Genomic DNA, 20,950 nt, shown 5'->3' on the forward strand with positions numbered 1-20,950 from the left:
AATACTGATTAGATTTTGTAGTACACCTGCAAACTTGATAGTGAAGGTAGGAGTAAACATTGAAAAGTGATAAAGAAACTGAAATAGAAACCTTGGAAAAATCTTTGTATTGTTGGTTCTCCTAAAAGCAATCAACTGGGCAGCCAATAAGCCAATATCTGGTCCTTTGCTCTGAGAAAAGGCATTACTGTTAGGGTGTAAATAAATAAATAAAAAACAGATGGCAATGAATCATTTGTGGCAAGTAATGGATGGCTGTACAGATTTAAATCTCATCAAGAACTTCGCGAAATGGAAACACAAGATGAAAAAAGGCAGCTGATGCAGAGGCAGAAAATTCTTTTAATAATGGATTTAAAAAAGAATGGTATGAAAATGACTATAATTTGGACTTTGTGTACAATACTGAAGAAACCAGACTAAATTGGAAACTGTTACGATCAAAATCTTTAGTTTATTATCTGTGAGTCATTGTCATTGGTACTATGCAATTTTCATGTAATCTTTAATTCTTTGGGGTCACATTTCTGCCTACCATGACATATTTATTGTTTACCATGATGTATTTTTGTTGTATTTACTTGAACAAAATCCTGAGTACTGTAAAAAACATAAATATCCAGCACCACATCATTTACATATAGAAATTTTATTCATATATTAAGAAGTTTTATATAAAAGATATAGGCATTTGGTACCATATCACATCTTACTTCCAGATGTAATTTGTACCTACTTAAACTGAAAACAAGTAGGTATACACCATGCGCATTTTAACATACATAAGCTTTGAATTCCACTATACAGGTTAGTTTTTCCATGAGTGGGTGCGTATGCTCTAATGTAAAGCTCAGGAACTATACCACGAGCTCCACAATATTTGGCAACAATCCACTATGCAGTTACACTGACACTGTAACTCATAATTCTTTTATGAACATGTTGTACTTAGACCACGAGCACTGCACCACTTATGCCTATGACTTAGTGTAGTTCACTTTATGTGCTGTGTGGGCCACAGCTATGGCCTATATTGTCTTGCATATAGTTACCTTGATGACTGTTTTCTGTAAGGCTTTTGATATGGTTGCTAAATAATCTGAACTACATTTTACTGTACACTAATTTTAATTTTTTTTAAATGACATTGAACTGTTGTTTAGTATATGTTTACATGTAAAGGATGAAAATGTATATTTCATTGTAAGTTTACTTTTTTTTCAAAATTGAGACTGTCTTTTTTCAAAACATAATGTTATTTTAAGTCTGTGATTTAAAAAGTTACAAAAATTTTATTAAAAATAATTTTAATGAGATAGGAGAGAAGACATAATTGCAGTGTGGCACATGCAATCAAAATTTATCATTTGTCAGACACCACTACAAAGGGCGTAGGAGGTGTCAGAAATTGAACTTGGCCATATATAGCGATGTGAGACTAACAGTAGTTCACTGTCTGTTTCGAGTCCAGGCAGGGAGTACGCATAACAGCAAAACTTGTAGCACCTGAAGAAGACAACTGGATTGGTTGTCAAATTATTATGCATAAAATGAAACAATAACTCAGGAGAACACCTGGAAGCATACCATTACACAGCATATTTATTTTAAAAATCCATGTAATGAAAACTATTCCAAACATTAAGTTGACACTTTAGTTGCATCATTGTGCAACATGCACCAACATAACAAAAACAAAATATCTTGATATTGATGTCATCTTTATGTCAGGCCAAGAATTTTTTGCTTTTCCCAGATATATGATTGATAAATATTTTTATTTGTTTGAATGTAGTTTATACCATTCATACATGATGATGTACTTATGATATCTATTCAGTTTTGTCAGTGTACACATTTCTTAAAACTTTTCAATCACCTCACCTATTTTATTAACTTGAACTGTACTCAAAGATATGTTGCTTGAGTGCCTTGTAAGTGACTTTTTATGGTTGAGTTATACTCATCAGAATTCTTCCAGTTGAGAACAGTTTATTATTTACTTACCTCACTGCAAGATAATTATGTTGGATCCATCTTAACAATGCTTTCAGTTGTAAGTCCCAAGACATGTGACTGAGTGGTGTATTCCTGACGTTGCACTCAAACAGTGCTATTGTTGTTTGTGTTAATGAAACTTCATTTATTTTCAGTTAAGGTCTAGTATCAGTCCTTGTGCTGAGCAGTGTTCCATCTTAATTTTTAAGATTCAGTTCTTCTCACTGCATGCAACCAAAAAATTTTTGTCTCCCATTAGGCGTTTGACTTGGTATAAGTGCAACTGTGTTTGTATCAGCTGAATGGTCATTTGCAGGACCTGATTCTGTGAGTAATTGTGCAATGTTATGTAGTGCCTACTCTGAATGATGAAAAATGACTTGGCATGGCAAAAACTTATCAGGCGGACTTAATTCCTAAGGAAATATATGAAATTATGTGGTTTTGTAGCTACTCACACAGTATTAATACTGGGTGGAAGTTTTTGAGGATGAAAAAATTTCTCTACCATTTATCATAAGTGTTTAATTGGATTAATATTGGCCAAATGATGATGTAAGCCATTGTTTGGACTTCTTAAAAATACTCATCAAACCGAATTGGGCTGTAACACCAATATTGATAAGATAAATAGCTACTCACGATATTAAATACCATAATTATTTGCTACTTGAGTAACAGACAAGTACCATGAGAAGTACTCTAGATGATATATTGAGCTGTTGGACTAAGTCCTTCATCAGACACAGAAAACTTGCGCACATTCATATAAGCACAACGCAAACACATATGGCCACTGTCATATCTGGACACTGAAACCCAACTGTGACTACTTCAGAGGTAAGCAGCAATCTTTGCCCAGATAGGTAGTAGGGGTACAACAGGGGTGTGAGGCGGGAAGAAGAGGGACAGCAGGGTAGGGATAGGGGAAGATGGTAGTGCCACCTATGGGAGTGTGCAGGGATGTGGTGTGGACAGGGTTTGGGCTGCTTGGTGCAGGATCGAGGGGTTGTAAAGGGCGAGAGGGGAGGGGGGGGGGTGGAAGAGAGATTATGAAAGGGGAAGAACAATGCAGATTCATTGGGGATAAAAGGGATATATACTACTGGTGTGGAAGCAGGGAAGGGGATTGATAAGTGGTGGACAGTAACTAGTGAAAGTTGAGGCTGGCTGTGTTATTGAAACAAAGAATATATTGCAAGTAGAGTTCACACCTGCACAGTTTGGAAAAGCTGTTGTTGGTGGGAAGAATCCGGATTGCACAGAATTTGAAGCAGTCATTCAAGTGAAGCACACCATATTTGGCAGCCTGCTCAGCAACTGATTGGTCTAGCCATCTCTTGGCCACAGTTTGGTGGTAGGCATTCATGTTGACAAGCAGCTTGTTGTGAGGCCGTTGTAGAATGCAACACAGTGATTGTAGCTAAGTTGATAGATTATTTGGGTGCTTTCACAAGTGGCCTTACTTTTGATGGGGTGGGAGATGCCATTGACAGGTTTGCAGTATGCTAGTGGGAGGATGTTATTGGTTTATATTTTGATATGTAATGAAATGCATTATCCTGCTTAAAATTTTATAGTTTGGAGGATATTTTGGCTGCATTCTGAGGCACAAAATGATCTACACTTGATAGTTCATAATAGATGCCGTAAGCTCAGGTATAAGTTAGTGGGTTTAGTCTGTGTCATCAAGACAGCTCTCATTGTACAGAACCAACACCAGTCTGCAAATTACTTTCAGGCAAATGAGATCCAAGACCTGCCATTTTCTACAGTTACGTTCAATCAGGCTATGAGGTTAAAGCTACTGGAGCTGTATCTCATGAGACCAATCCCCAAATATCATGAACTCTCAAAAGCCTGATAAATGATTTCAGTAGACCAGGTAAAATTCTGCTTTGTGTACTGCAACTCTAAGAGGGGCAGTTTTCTTCCCTGTCTTCTACAAATAGATGTTATACCATTTGGTGTTCCTTATTATTTGATTGTAACATAACATTATCCAGTTTGACTTTTTTTATGCTTCAGACAATTCTTACTCATCGTCCCTGGCCATTCATATGAAGTCAAAATCAAACAAAGGAAAATCCAGGATGGAACATAACAGTATTATGAAAGGGGTTGTTGTTACTCACCATATAGTAGGAGGCTGAGTCGCAGATAGGCACAATAAAAGACTGTCACAAAATAAGCTTTTGGCTAACAAGACCTTTGCAAAAATAGATGACGCATATATATATAAACAAAGATGATGTGACTTACCATACGAAGGCGCTGGCAGGTCGATAGATACACAAACAAACACATACATACACACAAAATTCAAGCTTTCGCAAACAATGGTTGCTTCGCCGGGAAAGAGGGAAGGAGAGGGAAAGATGAAAGGATGTGGGTTTTAAGGGAGAGGGTAAGGAGTCATTCCAATCCCGGGAGCGGAAAGACTTACCTTAGGGGGAACTCGCACACACACACATATCCATCCGCACATACACAGACACAATAAGGTAAGTCTTTCCGTTCCCGGGATTGGAATGACTCCTTACCCTCTCCCTTAAAACCCACATCCTTTCATCTTTCCCTCTCCTTCCCTCTTTCCCGGCGAAGCAACCATTGTTTGCGAAAGCTTGAATTTTGTGTGTATGTATGTGTTTGTTTGTGTATCTATCGACCTGCCAGCGCCTTCGTATGGTAAGTCACATCATATTTGTTTTTAGATATATTTTTCCCGCGTGGAATGTTTCCCTCTATTTTATATATATATTCATGCAAACACAACTCGCACACACATGACCATAGTCTCTGGCAGCTGAAGCCACACTACGAACAGTAGCAGCAGTGGATGATGAGAGAGGCAACGAGGTTGGGGTAAGGAGGAGGCTGGGGCAAGGAAGGGGAGGGGTAGCAGGGCAAGGGTGGGGGATGGTGAAGTGCTGCTGGGGAGCATGCAGGGACGAGGTGAAGAGAGGGTAGGGCAGCTAGGTACAGTCGGGAGGTTAGACGGAGGGTGTGGGGGTCATGGGAGGGTAGCAGAAAAGTAGAGAAGTAAAAATACTGGATGGAAGAGGCTAGATGGATGAGGACAATGACTAACGGAGGTTGAGGCCAAAAGGGTTACAGGAATGTAGGACATTTTCAGGGAGAGTTCTCACCTGTGCAATTCAGAAAAGCTGGTGTGGGAACTTTCCATTGGCACAGGCTGTGAAGCAGTCATTGAAATGAAGGAGGTCATGTTGGGCAGCATGCTCAGCAACAGGGTGGTCCAGTTGTTTCTTGACCAGTTTGTCAGTGGCCATTTATGCGGACAGACAGCTTGTTAGTTGTCATGCCCACGTAGAATGCAGCACAAGATTGTTACATTCTTGTGAAGAGGTTGCACTGCTGTGCGGTAGGGTATTTCTGGTACATATGATGTTGTGGCTTGAGAAATTGGTTGCACACTTGCCATCTCTTTATGTACTTTTTCAGATTCTGTGTTTACATTGTCTTGCCATAAGCAGGGAAGCATATGTTCTCTGGATGTAAATGAAAAATAGAAACATCAAGATTTGTAAGGTGTTCAATAATTAATGCATCTACTGGTATGACTTAAATGTAACTGCCTGATAAGTTCTTAATGCAGTCTGCTGTTTTTATTTGTTGTCATCTCATTTCCCCATATTCCTTAAATGCTATCACATTCTCTCTAGTTCGTGGCCATCAGAAATTTCGCCCTATAGTTACATCTTTTTTGCAGTAAATAGATTCACATAAACTACCCATTATTGAGTATGTGGAGTGCTTAGCTGACATTATTTATGGCCAGTCTATTTTTTTCAGTGATGCAAATATCTCATCATTGTTGTTTGTGACACAATACGTTTTTAAAAAGTGCTTGTACTCTAATTGCATTGTCTGCATAAACTGCAATAAAATATAATTCCATTGTGTGCTGAGATTGTATCTGATATAATTTCAATCTGTACAGAAGCTTCTGCGAGATATGCTTCAGAGGGACCCTACAAAGCGGCAGTCAGCAGAGATATATCTTGACCAACAAAGGGGTAAAGCTTTTCCTGAATACTTTTACTCATTCTTGCAGTCATATATGCATTTTTTCTCTGCTGCACCTATTGTATCACCAGATGAGAAGATTGCCAGGTAAGATGATAGAAGGAAAGCCATATGCATTTCTGATGTACTTTACCATGCATCTTTTATAATTATAAGTAAATTATTTCTCTGGATATCAAATGTGAGGACTATGCTGAATTTTTAAAATTATTATTTCAGATTAAGAAAAGATGTAAATAACATAATAAATATTTTGAAGCCAGTACCAGAGGCTGAAAAGAGACCAGCAGATCAAGACGACAGTGATTCTGATATACCTAATGGTTCAGATGGCCTAGTTATTATTACAGCTCTAGTCACATCCTGCATAAGGTGAGAAAATGAACTATATGAAGTAATGAAAAGACATTTCTTTCATGATTAAATTAAGTATTTCATTTTATACTGATGAAGGTGTTTAGTATTGATGTTAATGTATTATAGTTTAACATAAAAACTTTTTTAGCAACCGTGCAAATTAAAATGTAGTTCCACCTATCATTTGCTGAGTAAGGAAGTTCACAAGTTTAAGTAAGGCATACACCACTTGTAATGGAGCTACGTCTAGTTATGCACTATGGTGTTCAAGATAGCCATTAGGTTGATGACAGCTCTATTTATGAGAAGTAAAGATGCACAGTCATAGTGTATTCCAGGTTATTTTGACTGATATGTTTGTGTCAACAGTAGTGAAAATAGATCGGTATTTACCATTCGGAGGAGATGTCAAGTCTCGGACAGGTGCAGAAAAAAGACTGCTATACATAATTTCTTCAGAAGTAGAAAACACACACACATTCACACAAGCATAACTCACACACACTTGACCACTGTTTCTGGCCACTGTTACTGGACTGAATGGTAACTGCACCTGATGGAAGCAGCAACCTGGGTGGGTGGTCGGGTAAGGAGGAGGCTTGGTGGGGGAGTGGGATAGTAGTAGGATGGGGTGGGAGAAGATGTAGTGCTGCTTGTGGGAATGCACGTGGATGTGATGGGGAGAGGGTAGGGCTGCTAGGCACAGCTGGGAGGTTTGGGGAGAGGGCTGGAAAAGAAGAGAACTAGAGAAGGGGAAAAGGACTACTAGGTGCGTTGGTGGGGTAGGAGGTTGTGTTGTACTGGAGTGGGTGCAGGAAAAGGGATAAGTAAATGGAGGACAGGAGCTAGTGAAGGTTGAGACTAGAGGGATTATGGGAACATAGAATATTTTGCAGGGAGATTTCCCACCTGTGTAGTTTAGAAAGATTGGTTTTGGTAGAAAGGATCCAGATGGTGCAGGCTGTGAAGCAGTCATTGAAATGAAACACGTGTTGGGCAGTGTGTTCATCAACTGGGTGGTCCAGTTGTCTCTTTGGCCAACATGCTGCCCAACATGATAAGCTTCACTTCAGTGACTGCTTGACAGCCTGTGTCATATGGAGCTTTCCTATGAAAACCAGGTGTTCTGAATTGCACGGATGGGAATCCTATGTACTGCATATCCTTCAGACTGTAGCTCCCCCCTCCCACAACCTCAAAACTTGGCTAGTGTCTGTCCTCCACCTACTTCCTCTGCTCCAACTCCAGCACTATACATGATTTCTATTGCATAAATACACCTAGTAGTCTTTTTCCCATTCTCTGCATCTCTCCTCCCTTTCCTCCTTTTCCCTCTCCCCCCTCCCACTCCCCAGCACAGCCTCCTGACTTTGCACCCAGCAGCCCTGTCCTGTCCACACACATCCCTGCATGTTGCCACAAGCTCCCTGCATGCTCCCCCCCCCCACCCCCCCTCCCCAATTCAATACCCTGCTATCCCTCCCTCCTCTACCCACCTGACGGCTCCTCTGTACCCCCATCACTCACCCACCCCGCACTCCTCTCATTAGGCACAGTTATGACTCAATCTGGCCACAGTTACCAGAGACAGTGGTCATGTGTGTTAGAATTGTTCTTATGTGGATCTGTGTGTGTTTTCTACTTCAGAAGAACACCTTTTGGCTGAAAGCTAAAATGCACAGTAGTCTTTTTGTTGTGCTGTCTGTGACATAACGTTCTCTGTATGGTAAGTAGCAATCTACCCTTTTCACAATATTGTTGTTATTCGATCATAGACTTTCCATTGTTTGATATGTTTATAGTAACTTTTGAAAACATTTTTTGTGTAGAATATCAGTGGTCTCAATAAAATATTGTAAAATTGAATTAAAAACACTCTTGACTACAATAAAATATTTATTGGCAATGGTAACCCGTTTCAGTCATAATGTGACCATCTTCAGATCATATTACACCATGATGACAGGTGGTGGCAGTTAATGGTGCAGGTATTGTGGATCCACTACTGTCAGCTGCTCATTGCAGCAATTGACATTCCATTTCTAGGCAAAGAAGGAAAAGCAGAAAGATGGGAGTTTATAGAGGTTCTATACAAGGGTGATGTACTTGAGGACAATATAATGAAAATGGAAGAGGATGTATGAAGATGAAATGGGAGATATGATACTGCATGAAGAGTTTGACAGAGCACTGAAAGACCTGAGTCGAAACAAGGCCCGGGAATAGACAACATTCCATTAGAACTACTGACAGCCTTGGGAGAGCAAGCTCTGACAAAACTCTACCATCTGGCAAGCAAGATGTATGAGACCAGCCAAATACCCTCAGACTTCAAGAAGAATATAATAATTCCAATCCCAAAGAAAGCAGGTGTTGACAGATGTGAATATTACCGAACTATCGGTTTAATAAGTCACAGCTGCAAAATACTTACGCGAATTCTGTCCAGACGAATGGAAAAACTGGTAAAAGTCGACCTCGGGGAAGATCAGTTTGGATTCCGTAGAAATATTGGAACATGTGAGGCAATACTAACCCTATGACTTATCTTAGAAGAAAGATTAAAGAAAGGCAAACCTATGTCTCTAGCATTTGTAGACTTAGAGAAAGTGTTTTACAATGTTGACTTGGATACTCTATTTAAAATTCTGAAGGTGGCAGGGATAAAATACAGGGAGCGAAATGCTATTTACAATTTGTACAGAAACCAGTAGTAGACTTCAGTAGTAGACTATGTACTAGTGGATAGGCAGATGATGAGCAGCCTCACAGATGTTAAGGTCATTCCATCTGAGGCCTTAGACAGTGACCATCGGCTGTTGGTAGCCACCCTGAGAGAGAAAAAAGATAGGAGGGCAACAGATATACAGGAGAAAAGGTTGAAGACTTGGATGCTGAAAGAGGATGAATGGAGGACCCAGTACCAGACACTGATCAGGAAGCAGCTGCCAAAGGAAGATCAGAGAACAGTGGAAGAAGAATGGGGAGATTTTAAGAGGGCTCTAGTTGAGGCAGCTGAGACTGTGTGCGGAAGAACTAGCACAAAGAGGAGAAGTAAGGAAACCCCATGGTGGAACAACATATGTAAAGAGGCAGTACTTCGAAAGAACAAAGCCTTCAGAGAATGGTTCCAGACCCGAACAGAGGAAGCTAGGGTAAAATATAAGGAAAGCAAGAAAGCGGCACAGACCATAGTAAGGGTGGAGAAGAAGAAGTGGATGGAAAAATGGACAAGAATGTTAGAAGAGGACAGTGAAGGGAACAAAAAAGTACTTTACACCATGGTAAGAAATAAGAGGAACGACAGAAGCGAGTGCCTGAGGATCATGGATAATAATGGAAGAGTTGTGGAGGAAATGCATGAGCTCAAAAAGATTTGGAAGGAGTACTTTGAAGATCTGTTGAATGCCGCCAAGGGGGTAACTAACAGCGATGGAGAGCCTAAGGCAGCAGACGATTATAATAGTGGGGAAATTGATGATCTAACTTGGAATGAAGTGGAAGAAGCCATAAAGAGGATGAAAGGGGGCAAGGCACCAGGTTGGGACGAAGTAACGGTGGATATGATATGAGCAGCAGGAGTAGTAGGAACCCAGTGGCTATACAGAGTGCTGAGGGTGGTGTGGAAGGAGAACAAAATTCCTGAGGATTGGAAGAAAGGAATTATAGTCCCGATCTTCAAGAAAGGGGATAAAAGGAGATGTGAGAACTACAGAGGAATCACCCTGCTATGCCACTGTGGAAAAATCTATGAAAAGATCCTGGAGAAGAGAATAAGAAGCAGTATTGAAAGTAGACTGCAAGAGGAGCAGTACGGTTTCAGACCGGGAAGATCAACAACGGACCTCATATTTGCGGTAAGGCAACTGCAGGAAAGGCACTATGAGTACGGGAAGGACTTAATCATGGCCTTTTTAGATATTGAGAAGGCGTATGACAGTATCTGTAGGGACAAGCTCTGGGATGTGCTGAACGCAAAAGGGATAGATGAAGAGATAACACGAAAAGTCAGAAAAATGTATGAGGGAAGTGAGAGTTGTGTGAAAGTGGGGAGGGAACGTACTGCATGGTTCAAGCTGGAAAATGGGCTGCGACAGGGAAGTGCACTTTCGCCTTTATTGTTTATTATTGTTATGGATGAAATCCTACAGCAAGTATCAGATGCAATTGGAGATCATAAAATGAAAGCAGTGCTTTTTGCCGATGACCTGATGTTATGGGGAAATTGCGAGAAGGAGGTGCAAGAGCAGTTAGATGCATGGGAGGCAACGGCAGCACAATATGGAATGCATTTCTCTGCAAAGAAAAGTGAAATAACTGTCACAACAAGGAAGAAGAATAGGCCAAATGTGGATATAACTTGTGGAGGGGAAAAACTACAGGTGGTAGAGAACTTCAAGTACCTGGGAAGCATGATTGAAAGTAAGGGGGGAAACGCAATGGAAATAAATGAAAGGTGCAGAAAAGCAGGGCAGTTCTACAAATGCATTAGGGGGCTTATTTGGTGCAAGGAGGTGCCACACAAATCCAAGGGAATTATATACCGAACCTACTTTGTCCCCATATTGGCATACGGAAGTGAGACATGGGTAATGCACAAAAGCGACAAAAGTAGAATACAGGCTAGTGAAATGAAGTTCCAGAGGAGCAGGTTGAGTGTAACAAGACGAGACAGATTGCGAAATGTGTATGTGAGGGAAAGACTAAAGGAGGAACCAGTACAGGACAGGATAGAAAAATCAAGACTGCAGTGGTATGGACACATGAAGAGAATGGATGAGGGAAGAATTCCAAAGAGGATGTTTGATCTGCAACTGGAGGGGAAGAGGCCCAGAGGAAGACCAAGAGATAGATGGGTGAAGGGAGTGAAGGAATGTGTGACGAGAAGAGGAGAGAACTGGACGAAGGTGGAAGAGGGGGAATGGTGGAAATACAGAACACGATGGAGAGGCTTGTGTTCCCGACAGACCCAGCCAGTGGCTGGAAACTGTCCAAGATGATGATGACAGAAACCAGATGGCAGTTATAAGAGTCAGGGGGCATGAGAGGGAAGCAGTGGTTGGGAAGGGAGTGAGATAGGGTTGTAGCCTATCCCTGATGTTATTCAATCTGTATATTGAGCAAGCAGTAAAGGAAACAAAAGAAAAATTTGGAGTAGGAATTAAAATCCATGGAGAAGAAATAAAAACGTTGAGGTTCGCCGATGACATTGTAATTCTTTCAGAGACAGCAAAGGACCTGGAAGAGCAGCTGAACGGAATGGACAGTGTCTTGAAAGGAGGATATAAGATGAACATCAACAAAAGCAAAACGAGGATAATGGAATGTAGTCGAATTAAGTTGGGTGATGCTGAGGGAATTAGATTAGGAAATGACACACTTCAAGTAATTTTGCTATTTGGGGAGCAAAATAACTGATGATGGTCGAAGTAGAGAAGATATAAAATGTAGACTGGCAATGGCAAGGAAAGCATTTCTGAAGAAGAGAAATTTGTTAACATCGAGTATAGATTTAAGTGTGAGGAAGGTGTTTCTGAAAGTATTTGTATGGAGTGTAGCCATGTATGGAAGTGAAACATGGACGATAACCAGTTTGGACAAGAAGAGGATAGAAGCTTTCGAAATGTGGTGCCACAGAAGAATGCTGAAGATTAGATGGGTAGATCACATAACTAATGAGGAGGTATTGAATAGAATTGGGGAGAAGAGGAGTTTGTGCTACAACCTGACTAGAAGAAGGGATTGATTGGTAGGACATGTTCTGAGGCATCAACGGATGACCAGTTTAGTATTGGAGGGCAGCGTGGAGGGTAAAAATCGTAGAGGGAGACCAAGAGATCAATACACTAAGCAGATTCAGAAGGATGTAGGTTGCAGTAGGTACTGAGAGATGAAGAAGCTTGCACAGGATAGAATAGCATGGAGAGCTGCATCAAAACAGTCTCTGGACTGAAGACCACAACAACAACAACAATGGATTCATAATACGTGCTTTGTTCAACACTAACACCTGCCATCATGGTGTAATATGGTCTGAAGGTGGTCACATTTTGACCAAAACTGGTTACCGTTGCCAACAAATATTTTATTGCCGTCAAGTCTGTTTTTGATATACTTATACTATAGAAAATCTCTTTCATTTTTAAATTACCGAGTGTTTAGAGAAAGATGCTTTCAGTTTTGTATCTCATAAAGTGTTGTAATAATTTAATTTTGGAATTGATGCTGTAAGCTACTTTTACATCCTTTGGAAGTAATGGTGTGTTCCATTAATACATGGTGTTTGAGAAAATGGCCAATAGTAAATTGTGTGTTAGGTAACAAACAGTGATAGTATTCCTGAATGTTAAAGGTGAAATCCAATTCACATTCTGAAATGTCTGAATAATGTTGTTGAGGATGCTAGAAGGATGCCAGTGCAGTTGAACATAGTTTTTCACTGTACCGAACCTGTAGGGTGATCTCTGTAGGTGGATCAAAAATGGAGCAGCGGACCCTCCGCTACAATGATTACATCAGACATTATTCATGCAAACATCCAGATAACGGCAGATGAGGTTTTGACACCTTAAAGGCAGTCTAAGGTAAAAGTATATGTGCTTTGGGTGTAATGATCAGAAGAAAGAGGCAAAGAAGACAGTAGCCAATAACTTGCTGCACAGTTGGAAAACAGCAGGAGAAAAGGACTTAGGAAATATTGTGACAGGAAATGAGATGTGTGTTTATTTCTTTATTCTTGAATAAAATCAGGCAGTCTATGGAAAAATGTCACACAGTGTAAAAAAAAAAAAAAAAAAAAAAAAAAATTCATAACTTGCAGTCTGCAATGAAAGTGACTGCATGAGTATTCAGGTCAGGAGAGTCTGATCCCTAGAACATTTTTGAGAGATGGCAGTCAGTTGATTCTGCGCAATACATTAGCACTCTGAAGAAACTTGAAGCACTACTTCAGCATGTTTGACCATCAGACACTCCAGTGCCTTTGCAAGAACAGACACAAATGTGAAAGCAATTGCTGAGAATCTAAAATGTGGATGGAAAATATTACCTCATCTTTCATTATACGCAGATCTAGCATAATCAGTATACTACCAATATTCAGCTGATATGTGTATCGTGGCCATTACTTTGAAGATTCAGAGACTCAGTGTGACAATGGCTTTTTTTTTCCAGAATGGCAATGAAAGTTGTGATTAAATGGTGTGCATATTTAACTTCATTTCTTGTGATTTAAAGGAGAAATAAATTAGAGGGCATTGCTTTCTGATCAGTTCACTTAAGTGACTTAATCCTATCTGGTAATATGTAATATTCAAAAGTTTTGCTGTAATTGTAGACATAACAAATATTAATCTGTAAATAGGGAAAAGTCTGTCAGCTACACCACGTCAAGAGCTTTGTTGTGAATAGAATATGCAACAGATAGAAATTGCAATTAGACAGGACGCATGCAATGATTATACTCTTTATCAAATGTCTGAAAAGACAAACAAGGATGGGGCTGCAAGGGAGAGCATGGCTTTAGACTATTTACAGCAGTTTGTTTCTGGAGAAGACCAGTTAATTCAGCCACATTGAACCAGAAAGTTCTCTTTTGCACCTCATCGTTAACCACACAATATTCCTTATTTTAGTGGTTTTTTTTAATACCTCTGTGTAGGGAACTAGTGCTTTCACTTGTAATTTGTGCTTTTTAGCAAAATTTTTCTGTTGTTAACAAAGAAAGATTTATAGTTGCATACTGTTATTAGCCCGTCCTCTGCATCATTCAATGCATTGCCACATTGCTTATAAAAATATTAAATTTTGTATGATTGCATTTTTAAAGTGGCTGAAAATTTGTTTAATGATGTGGTTATTTTTGTTGAGTTACTTATTTGCACACATATTTCATAACATTTTTGTAAAGTATTGGAGATAAATCAGATATTTAATTTCATGCATAAGTGAAAAATCACTAAGCAATTTGAAATATTGGGATTCACTTGGAATAAGATTAAGAATGGTTTGATAAATGGAGAAGGCTCAACAGCAAACCTAACAGAAACTGGCTGTAAATCATCTCAGGGAAAGCCTAACAGATACTAAAACAGACTATAATGTGCAGTTTGTACCTGCTCCAATACTCACTGTTGTGGACAATGCGTTTACGATACACTCGTCACTACTGAAAGTAATTTTAAACCTGCAGTATTCAATCTTTATGAAATCTAGAAGATTTAGATGAAAAGTAGAGTAGATTTTAGGGGAGCTCTCTGATGTACTAAGGTATTATTATTTTTAACAGGGGTCTGCATTATTGTACATCAAAATTACAGAGTCTAGATATACTCTTGGAATTGGCCGCTCACACATCAGCTGAAACAGTTCTGGACAGGATTCTTCCATATGTCGTAAGTAACTCCTTCATTCTTTAACTGATAAATTTATGACAATAAGGGTACATAATACTTTAGGGATGTAATTCTTTATGATTTCAGTTCCATTTGGTCCATGATACATATCCTCGTGTCAGAGTGCGGGCCATTCAGGCACTTACAAAATGCTTAACAATGGTCAAAACCATTCCATGCAGTGATGCCAATATTTTCCCAGAGTATGTTCTACCAGGATTGGCACAGGTTAGTTGTTTTAATTTTCTAGTTAATCTAGTACATAAAGGCATGAATACTGTATAAATAATTTCTCTACAGGTCATGCATTATGGCTTGATGGGTTCTCATTTAGATATTTGCAAGCACTGTATGGCTCAAATACAACATTATCCAGTGCAGCCTGTCTTGAAAAAGATTACGATGAAATAAATCAGTTTTGCATTACTATGTACAGTCTCAAAATTTGCCAATGCGTATGCTGAAAATGTGCCCTATATTGCACAAATATATTGCCACAGGCTTGAGTTAGGAACGTCATACTCGATGAATCTGCAGCCTCTTGTGATTGATGCTAAGCTCACTTATAGCCTTCCCATACAGAGGAATAAAAATCTTAGCTCATCAGACCAACAGGCTGTTTTTGCTCATTGTCATTCCCAATGATTTTAACACATATAAAGTTCCTGAGTTTAGAAGAGAAGTGACATTTTGGCAAATGTTGCTTTCATCATAGTGTTGAAATAGCATATATATTGTCCTTATATAGGTGGTGCCCTGCAGCCCTCAACACACTCAAGAGCACTGTGGGGAGAGTAGTGTGAGCAGCTGCACTTTTATCCTGTGTGTTGTGTGTTCCATTTGGTAGTCTCAGTGCTGGGTGCACTTGCTGAGTGTATTGTGGCCAGTATTGGTTTTGAGCAGAGATCAAGAGCCTCAGATCTTTTCAGAAGAGAATCATTGTTCCTAATTTCAATGGTATTGTTTGTGATGCTATCCTTGAATCCACATGTACTGCACAGTAATCTAGTTATCCAAAACTGACCACATGACCTTTATCCAGTTTGTATTTGGTTGTTCCAGATTTACCTTTCTGCCTCAAGCAGACATTCTGGAGTAATGCAAACATCACTGCAGAGTGCAGCATTGTGTCTACTTGATGTACAGTGGCTCGCAGTCACATTGGGTACCTTAATGACGTTCATCCACAATCTTATGGGATTCTTGACCAAGTTGACTAGATGTCTAATTTGAACAAGCTGACTATATCTCCAATCCTCCAAAATGATTGGAAGATTTGATTGTAGCAGCAGTACTTAGACCATATCTAGTGACTGCATGAGATAGTAGTATATTTCTTAATGTGCTTCTGAAAGCAAGAAGAAGATTTATAGGGATTGTGCTTGTTGAGTACGGATGCAGTGCGCTTGGTCACTCCAGAAACAGTTGAAAACTGTGTTGACAGACTTCAGGCTACTGCCATGGGCTAAAGTGGTGTTGAGGCACTTGTATAGAAAGCGGTTGCACTTTTGGTCTTGTCTGGGCTCCCTGATGTCACAGCACCTTCCAGTGTACATGGCCGGACTGTTTCACTCTCACCTGGGGTGAATGATGAACAGTGGCAGTCTCACAAATCTCTGGGTGGAAGATGAAAGTGGGTACTGGCCACATGCTTGTCTCTGTAAGCCTTAAGATGTTTTGCAGTCTTGCCCATTACTGAGAATACATTTGAACCAGGAGGTGATGCCTTGCCTGTTGAGAGTGGGGACAATCCCTCTGATAGGTCTGGACAAGTGCAGAGGGTGTTTTTACTGGTCACTGGGAGCTCCAATAAGAGGTGAGTGATGGAGCACCTTAGGGAAATAGCAGGCAGTTTGGGAAGGAAGGCCAGTGTTCACTCTGTTTGCTTTCTAGGTGTCACATTCAAATGTGGAGGAAGCTCTGCTGGCAGTGATTGAGTTCACCGGGGTCAGCTGTCTGCAGGTCACCGCTCCTGTCAGCACAGGTGACAGTTGGCACATGACACCTACTACCTGGGTTCTGAGGTCATCCTTGCTTCCTAAGGGCGGCTGGCAGAATTGATGAAGACAATTACACATGGTTCACACTGAGGTGATACAGAGTGTGATATGATATGCAATGCGACCACTTTTCTGAGTTTTGTGTGTGTACTCTACATCGCAATCTTTCTCATTCAGTTTTGAGAAAACCGTATGATAAAAAAATGGATTTTTTGACATCTTATAGTCTGATATCAGAACTTCATAAGGAACTTGTTTTACTTTCACTATTGCCCGTAGTTATTATGATACTTCAAAGTAAAGTATGACACCTTGCATATTTTGAAAAGTTCACAGTGAAAAATATGTTTTGCTGGCCAGTTTATGTTTGGCACATTTTAGGGCATATATTGCTGTGTAAGAAACACAGCTAACATATTTTAATTATTTTTGATGCTGAAAGGAGTGCTGTGCTTCTTTCCACTGTCTCGAGTAAATGCATGGTACATTTCGACATTTGGCAATGACAAGATACAGAGTGCCCCGCTCGACACTGTGGCTGCATGCCACACTGTGCGGAGCTGCCTCATGTTTCTCTTTTTCATATGCTGCTGATACATACTGAAGCATTTACTGAAGTGTGTGCTTTCAAGTTGGAAACACACCTTATGCTGTGCGTTTCTTTCTGTGCTGCATATAGTCAACACAGAAGAGGACTGTTTGAAAATGATATGTTTTGTCCAGCTTGTTGAAGAAAGAGCCTTTGTCTGTGGGGCTACAAAATGAAATCATATTCAAAGGCAGATGTGACCAGCTTGGAGTAGAGGAAGTTAGAGACGGAAATGAAAGAAACAGTTAAGAATTGGCTGTGGAATCTGTACCATCATTTTTAACTCATTATTTTTTTTTTATTCAGTTTCTTATTCAGGTAACAAACCTATTGATTTTAGCAGTGATTGTAAAATGTTAATCATAGTCTAAAAAGTACTTCATTCAAAACTTGGATGGAGGAGCCCCCATTTAAGGTTCTGAAAACATTAATCGCAGGTCTACAAACTGAGCAAGCCCCAGTTTCAGTATATTTAAAAAAAAAAAAAAACAGCTTTGAGTAAAAGTTTTCTACAGTTAAGAAACCATATTATTTGGTCCACTATCTATCTTTTCTCTGTACATCAGTGTGTATTCCTCTTCTGGCCATGTAACTCCACTTGAGAAAAATGAAGACAACATGGCAGTTTTGGTGCAACGCTGTCTGCCACTGACCCACAGGGAATGGGAAGTTGTCAAATGTTAGAAGAAACAAGTGACGTGATGGTTGAATGTGATGGGGGTGGTACAACCACCTTCCCTCAGTAAAGCTGAAGTCAGCAAGATTGATGCTGAGAAAGCATTTGCTGACTGGGTGGAAGTCAAGAAACTTAATGAAATCATCAGCTGACGATGCTGACTGGATGTGTTTTCAGTCCATGCTCCCTGATTTCAAGAAACTTAGTGACAGATGTAAAAGAGCTCTAAAGAAAAAAAATCTTGTTGCTTTTAAATGAGCAGCTGGACGGAGCTGAGAAGACGACATTGGAATTTTCTTCTTCATCATGAGTTTTGTTCATTTCAAACACTTCGTCTATCCCTAAACAGAATTCACCAGTCACTGCTACAACAATGATGATGACTGATCTAACTTCAAATCTGGCAACATTTGTTGTGAATACATCTGAATCTGAATCACATTGTACTTTAAGAAACTGAACAGCTGTAGCTTTTTAACTTGTAACCATTATTTGTATATATACTTCACTGAATAGTCTACTACACTGAGTGATCTTACAAAAAAATAAGCTTTTGATGGTGGCATTTTTAATGCCATTCACAGTCTTCCGCAACTTACCTTCACAGCAGAAGGAATAGCATGTCGTAAATGTCTCTCCCGCTGTGTCAGAGTAGCTGATACTAGTGTCTCCAAAAAGTGGAAACTGTCTGGACTCATTCTGTAGAATTCGTGCCCATTCTGCAGGACTCATGAAATTTGTGTTCATTTGATAGAACTGACAGAACACCACAGCAGAACTATGTTTGATATTGAAAGCATTGTATGGGTGCCTTTTTAAGTTTTTTGAGCTTTAAATAATGATAAGCCATAATAAAGTTGTCTTCAGAAGAGCTCATGATTGCAACTGAGCCACAAACATGATTTGTGCTCTCTTGTTGTTTGTTGTAATGCAGGTTGCATCACATATCATATTGCATATGTGAGAACACGAGAGTCACACTGATAAGAGTTGCATCATGCAACCTTTATTGCAGCCTGTCATGTAGCATATCGTATCATCTCAGTGTGAACCATGCGTTAACCTTGCAAAGGGGGGAGAAGCTGAGCTGCTTGATGCAGTCTTGTTTCCAGAATGGATTAAAGTTGTCGGGTTTGGAGCTGAGTGGAAGGCATAAACCAGGAGCTTTGATGATTCTGTGACAGTACTGAATGTGAATTTCACAACCTCTTCAATCAGGGGCAGAATTGTAGGACCCAGTTAAATAGGTCAGATGTGCACTACACACAGGAAGGGGTTGCAGAAATGACTAACTACATGTGATGTGCATGTGTGAGTTTTTTTAGGATAGAGAAACCCCTCCAGGGGTTCATTGAGGTATGTACAGATTTAAGAGAGGGGAGAATATCAGTACCATTAATTACAGAGATGAACAGTTGTCATTGCAGATTGGAAAAAGCAGTTTGTTAATATATTGTTTCGTAATTGCAGGAGCATCCATGGAAAGGTCACAGAACTAGTTGTGTTCATAAATTGATAAACATGTCCATGTGGTACTGGAGCAGAAACTTGGCTAAAAACAGAAGTGAATATCCACAAAATTTAAAATTGCATTTGAAATATATATCAGTAACAGACTTTACCAGGATTTTGGAGATGTGTTTGTTGTCGAAAACAATACAGTAGTATGTAGTGAGGTTAGGGCAGATTTTTAATGTGAAAACACTTGTGCAATTTATTTTTAAGTGTAGTCTGGTGGCCTTACTACCAGGCAGGATCCACAGAAGTGCATGTAACAAAGGAGGTGAATTTTTTCCAGCCGTTAAATTTTTCTTCCTCCCAAAATTATTATTATTTTCAAATTTTGTAGTATCTTCGATAGAGTCATTTACACAAAATGTACACAGTATCTGAAGATTTCGAATACTGTCTCATGGTTTGTTCAACTTTTTAATAAGATAGATGAATAAACTACAGAAATATCTAATGCTTCCATACAACCAGAGACAAAAATATGTTAGCAACTCTTGCAGTCATTTGGTTTTAGAGTAATTAAGATCTGTAAGTAAAACATTATTACTGCAATAGAATCCCACATTTATGCAAAGTAACCAGGATAATTCAGCACAAATTATCATTGTATCTAAAAGTCCTTGTTGAATAAATTTTCATCTACTATTAATTTAATAAGAAATGTAAATCTTTCATTGTAATTTGTGAAAAGTTTAGTGAACAGCAATGGGCAACTTCAGTTTTAATTAATGTAACCTTATAAATGAGGCATGTTGGAGGCCATTTAAGTCAGTCTGTGGAGAGTTATGAATACGAAATGTATGTCCACTGACTGATACGGGGAAATGTACTGCAGTGATATATTATAAATTAAAAGTCAGAAAATATACCATATTTTATCTAAATTTCATGTCCAGGAGTTTTTTCAATGATTTATTGACTGTTTAAATGGTTAGTTGGACAGTGAGTGTGTAATTATTATAATGGACTGTGCCATACTTCAGTAAAGCTCACTTTGGCAATAGGATCAGACTGTGAACTGTGTTACTTCCAAATGTTTCTTGTTGATCATATTTTATTTGTTTTGATTTGATTATGTGCTTAGAAGGACAGTGAGATGAGTGACTGGTACAGTGACTGGCCACAAAGTAATAACTGTGCTTAATTGTGTCACTGTTGGGTTACTGCACTTGAACTGTGTTGCTTGATGTCAGTGCATTATGTACCTGTCCAGTTATCTCTACTATGATTATAATAGATGAGACTTGATCTGGCCATAAACAGTAGTTTATTTAACATCTAAGTGCAACTGAAGTATTCGAACTGCAAATGTGGTTTAGACTACATTATTGACAATAGCCTACTTTTAACACCATCTTTTCGGCCAATGTCAATG

The 20,950-nt window shown here is 39.4% G+C and overlaps 1 protein-coding gene across 2 annotated transcripts in view; it reads left to right on the top strand.

The window, feature by feature from the left end:
• Window positions 1-20,950, top strand: part of LOC126251958 (phosphoinositide 3-kinase regulatory subunit 4) — a 209,624-nt gene that overhangs the window by 71,302 nt on the left and 117,372 nt on the right. Inside the window, exons 7-10 of one of the 2 annotated variants that reach the window (XM_049952721.1) lie at window positions 5,963-6,135; window positions 6,268-6,420; window positions 14,693-14,798; window positions 14,886-15,026. In XM_049952721.1, the coding sequence (XP_049808678.1) occupies window positions 5,963-6,135; window positions 6,268-6,420; window positions 14,693-14,798; window positions 14,886-15,026 (573 nt within the window). The remainder of the gene's footprint in view (window positions 1-5,962; window positions 6,136-6,267; window positions 6,421-14,692; window positions 14,799-14,885; window positions 15,027-20,950) is intronic. The other variant, XM_049952722.1, reaches the window with a different exon arrangement.

Source organism: Schistocerca nitens, chromosome 4 (assembly GCF_023898315.1).
Source record: "Schistocerca nitens isolate TAMUIC-IGC-003100 chromosome 4, iqSchNite1.1, whole genome shotgun sequence".
NCBI lineage: Eukaryota > Metazoa > Arthropoda > Insecta > Orthoptera > Acrididae > Schistocerca > Schistocerca nitens.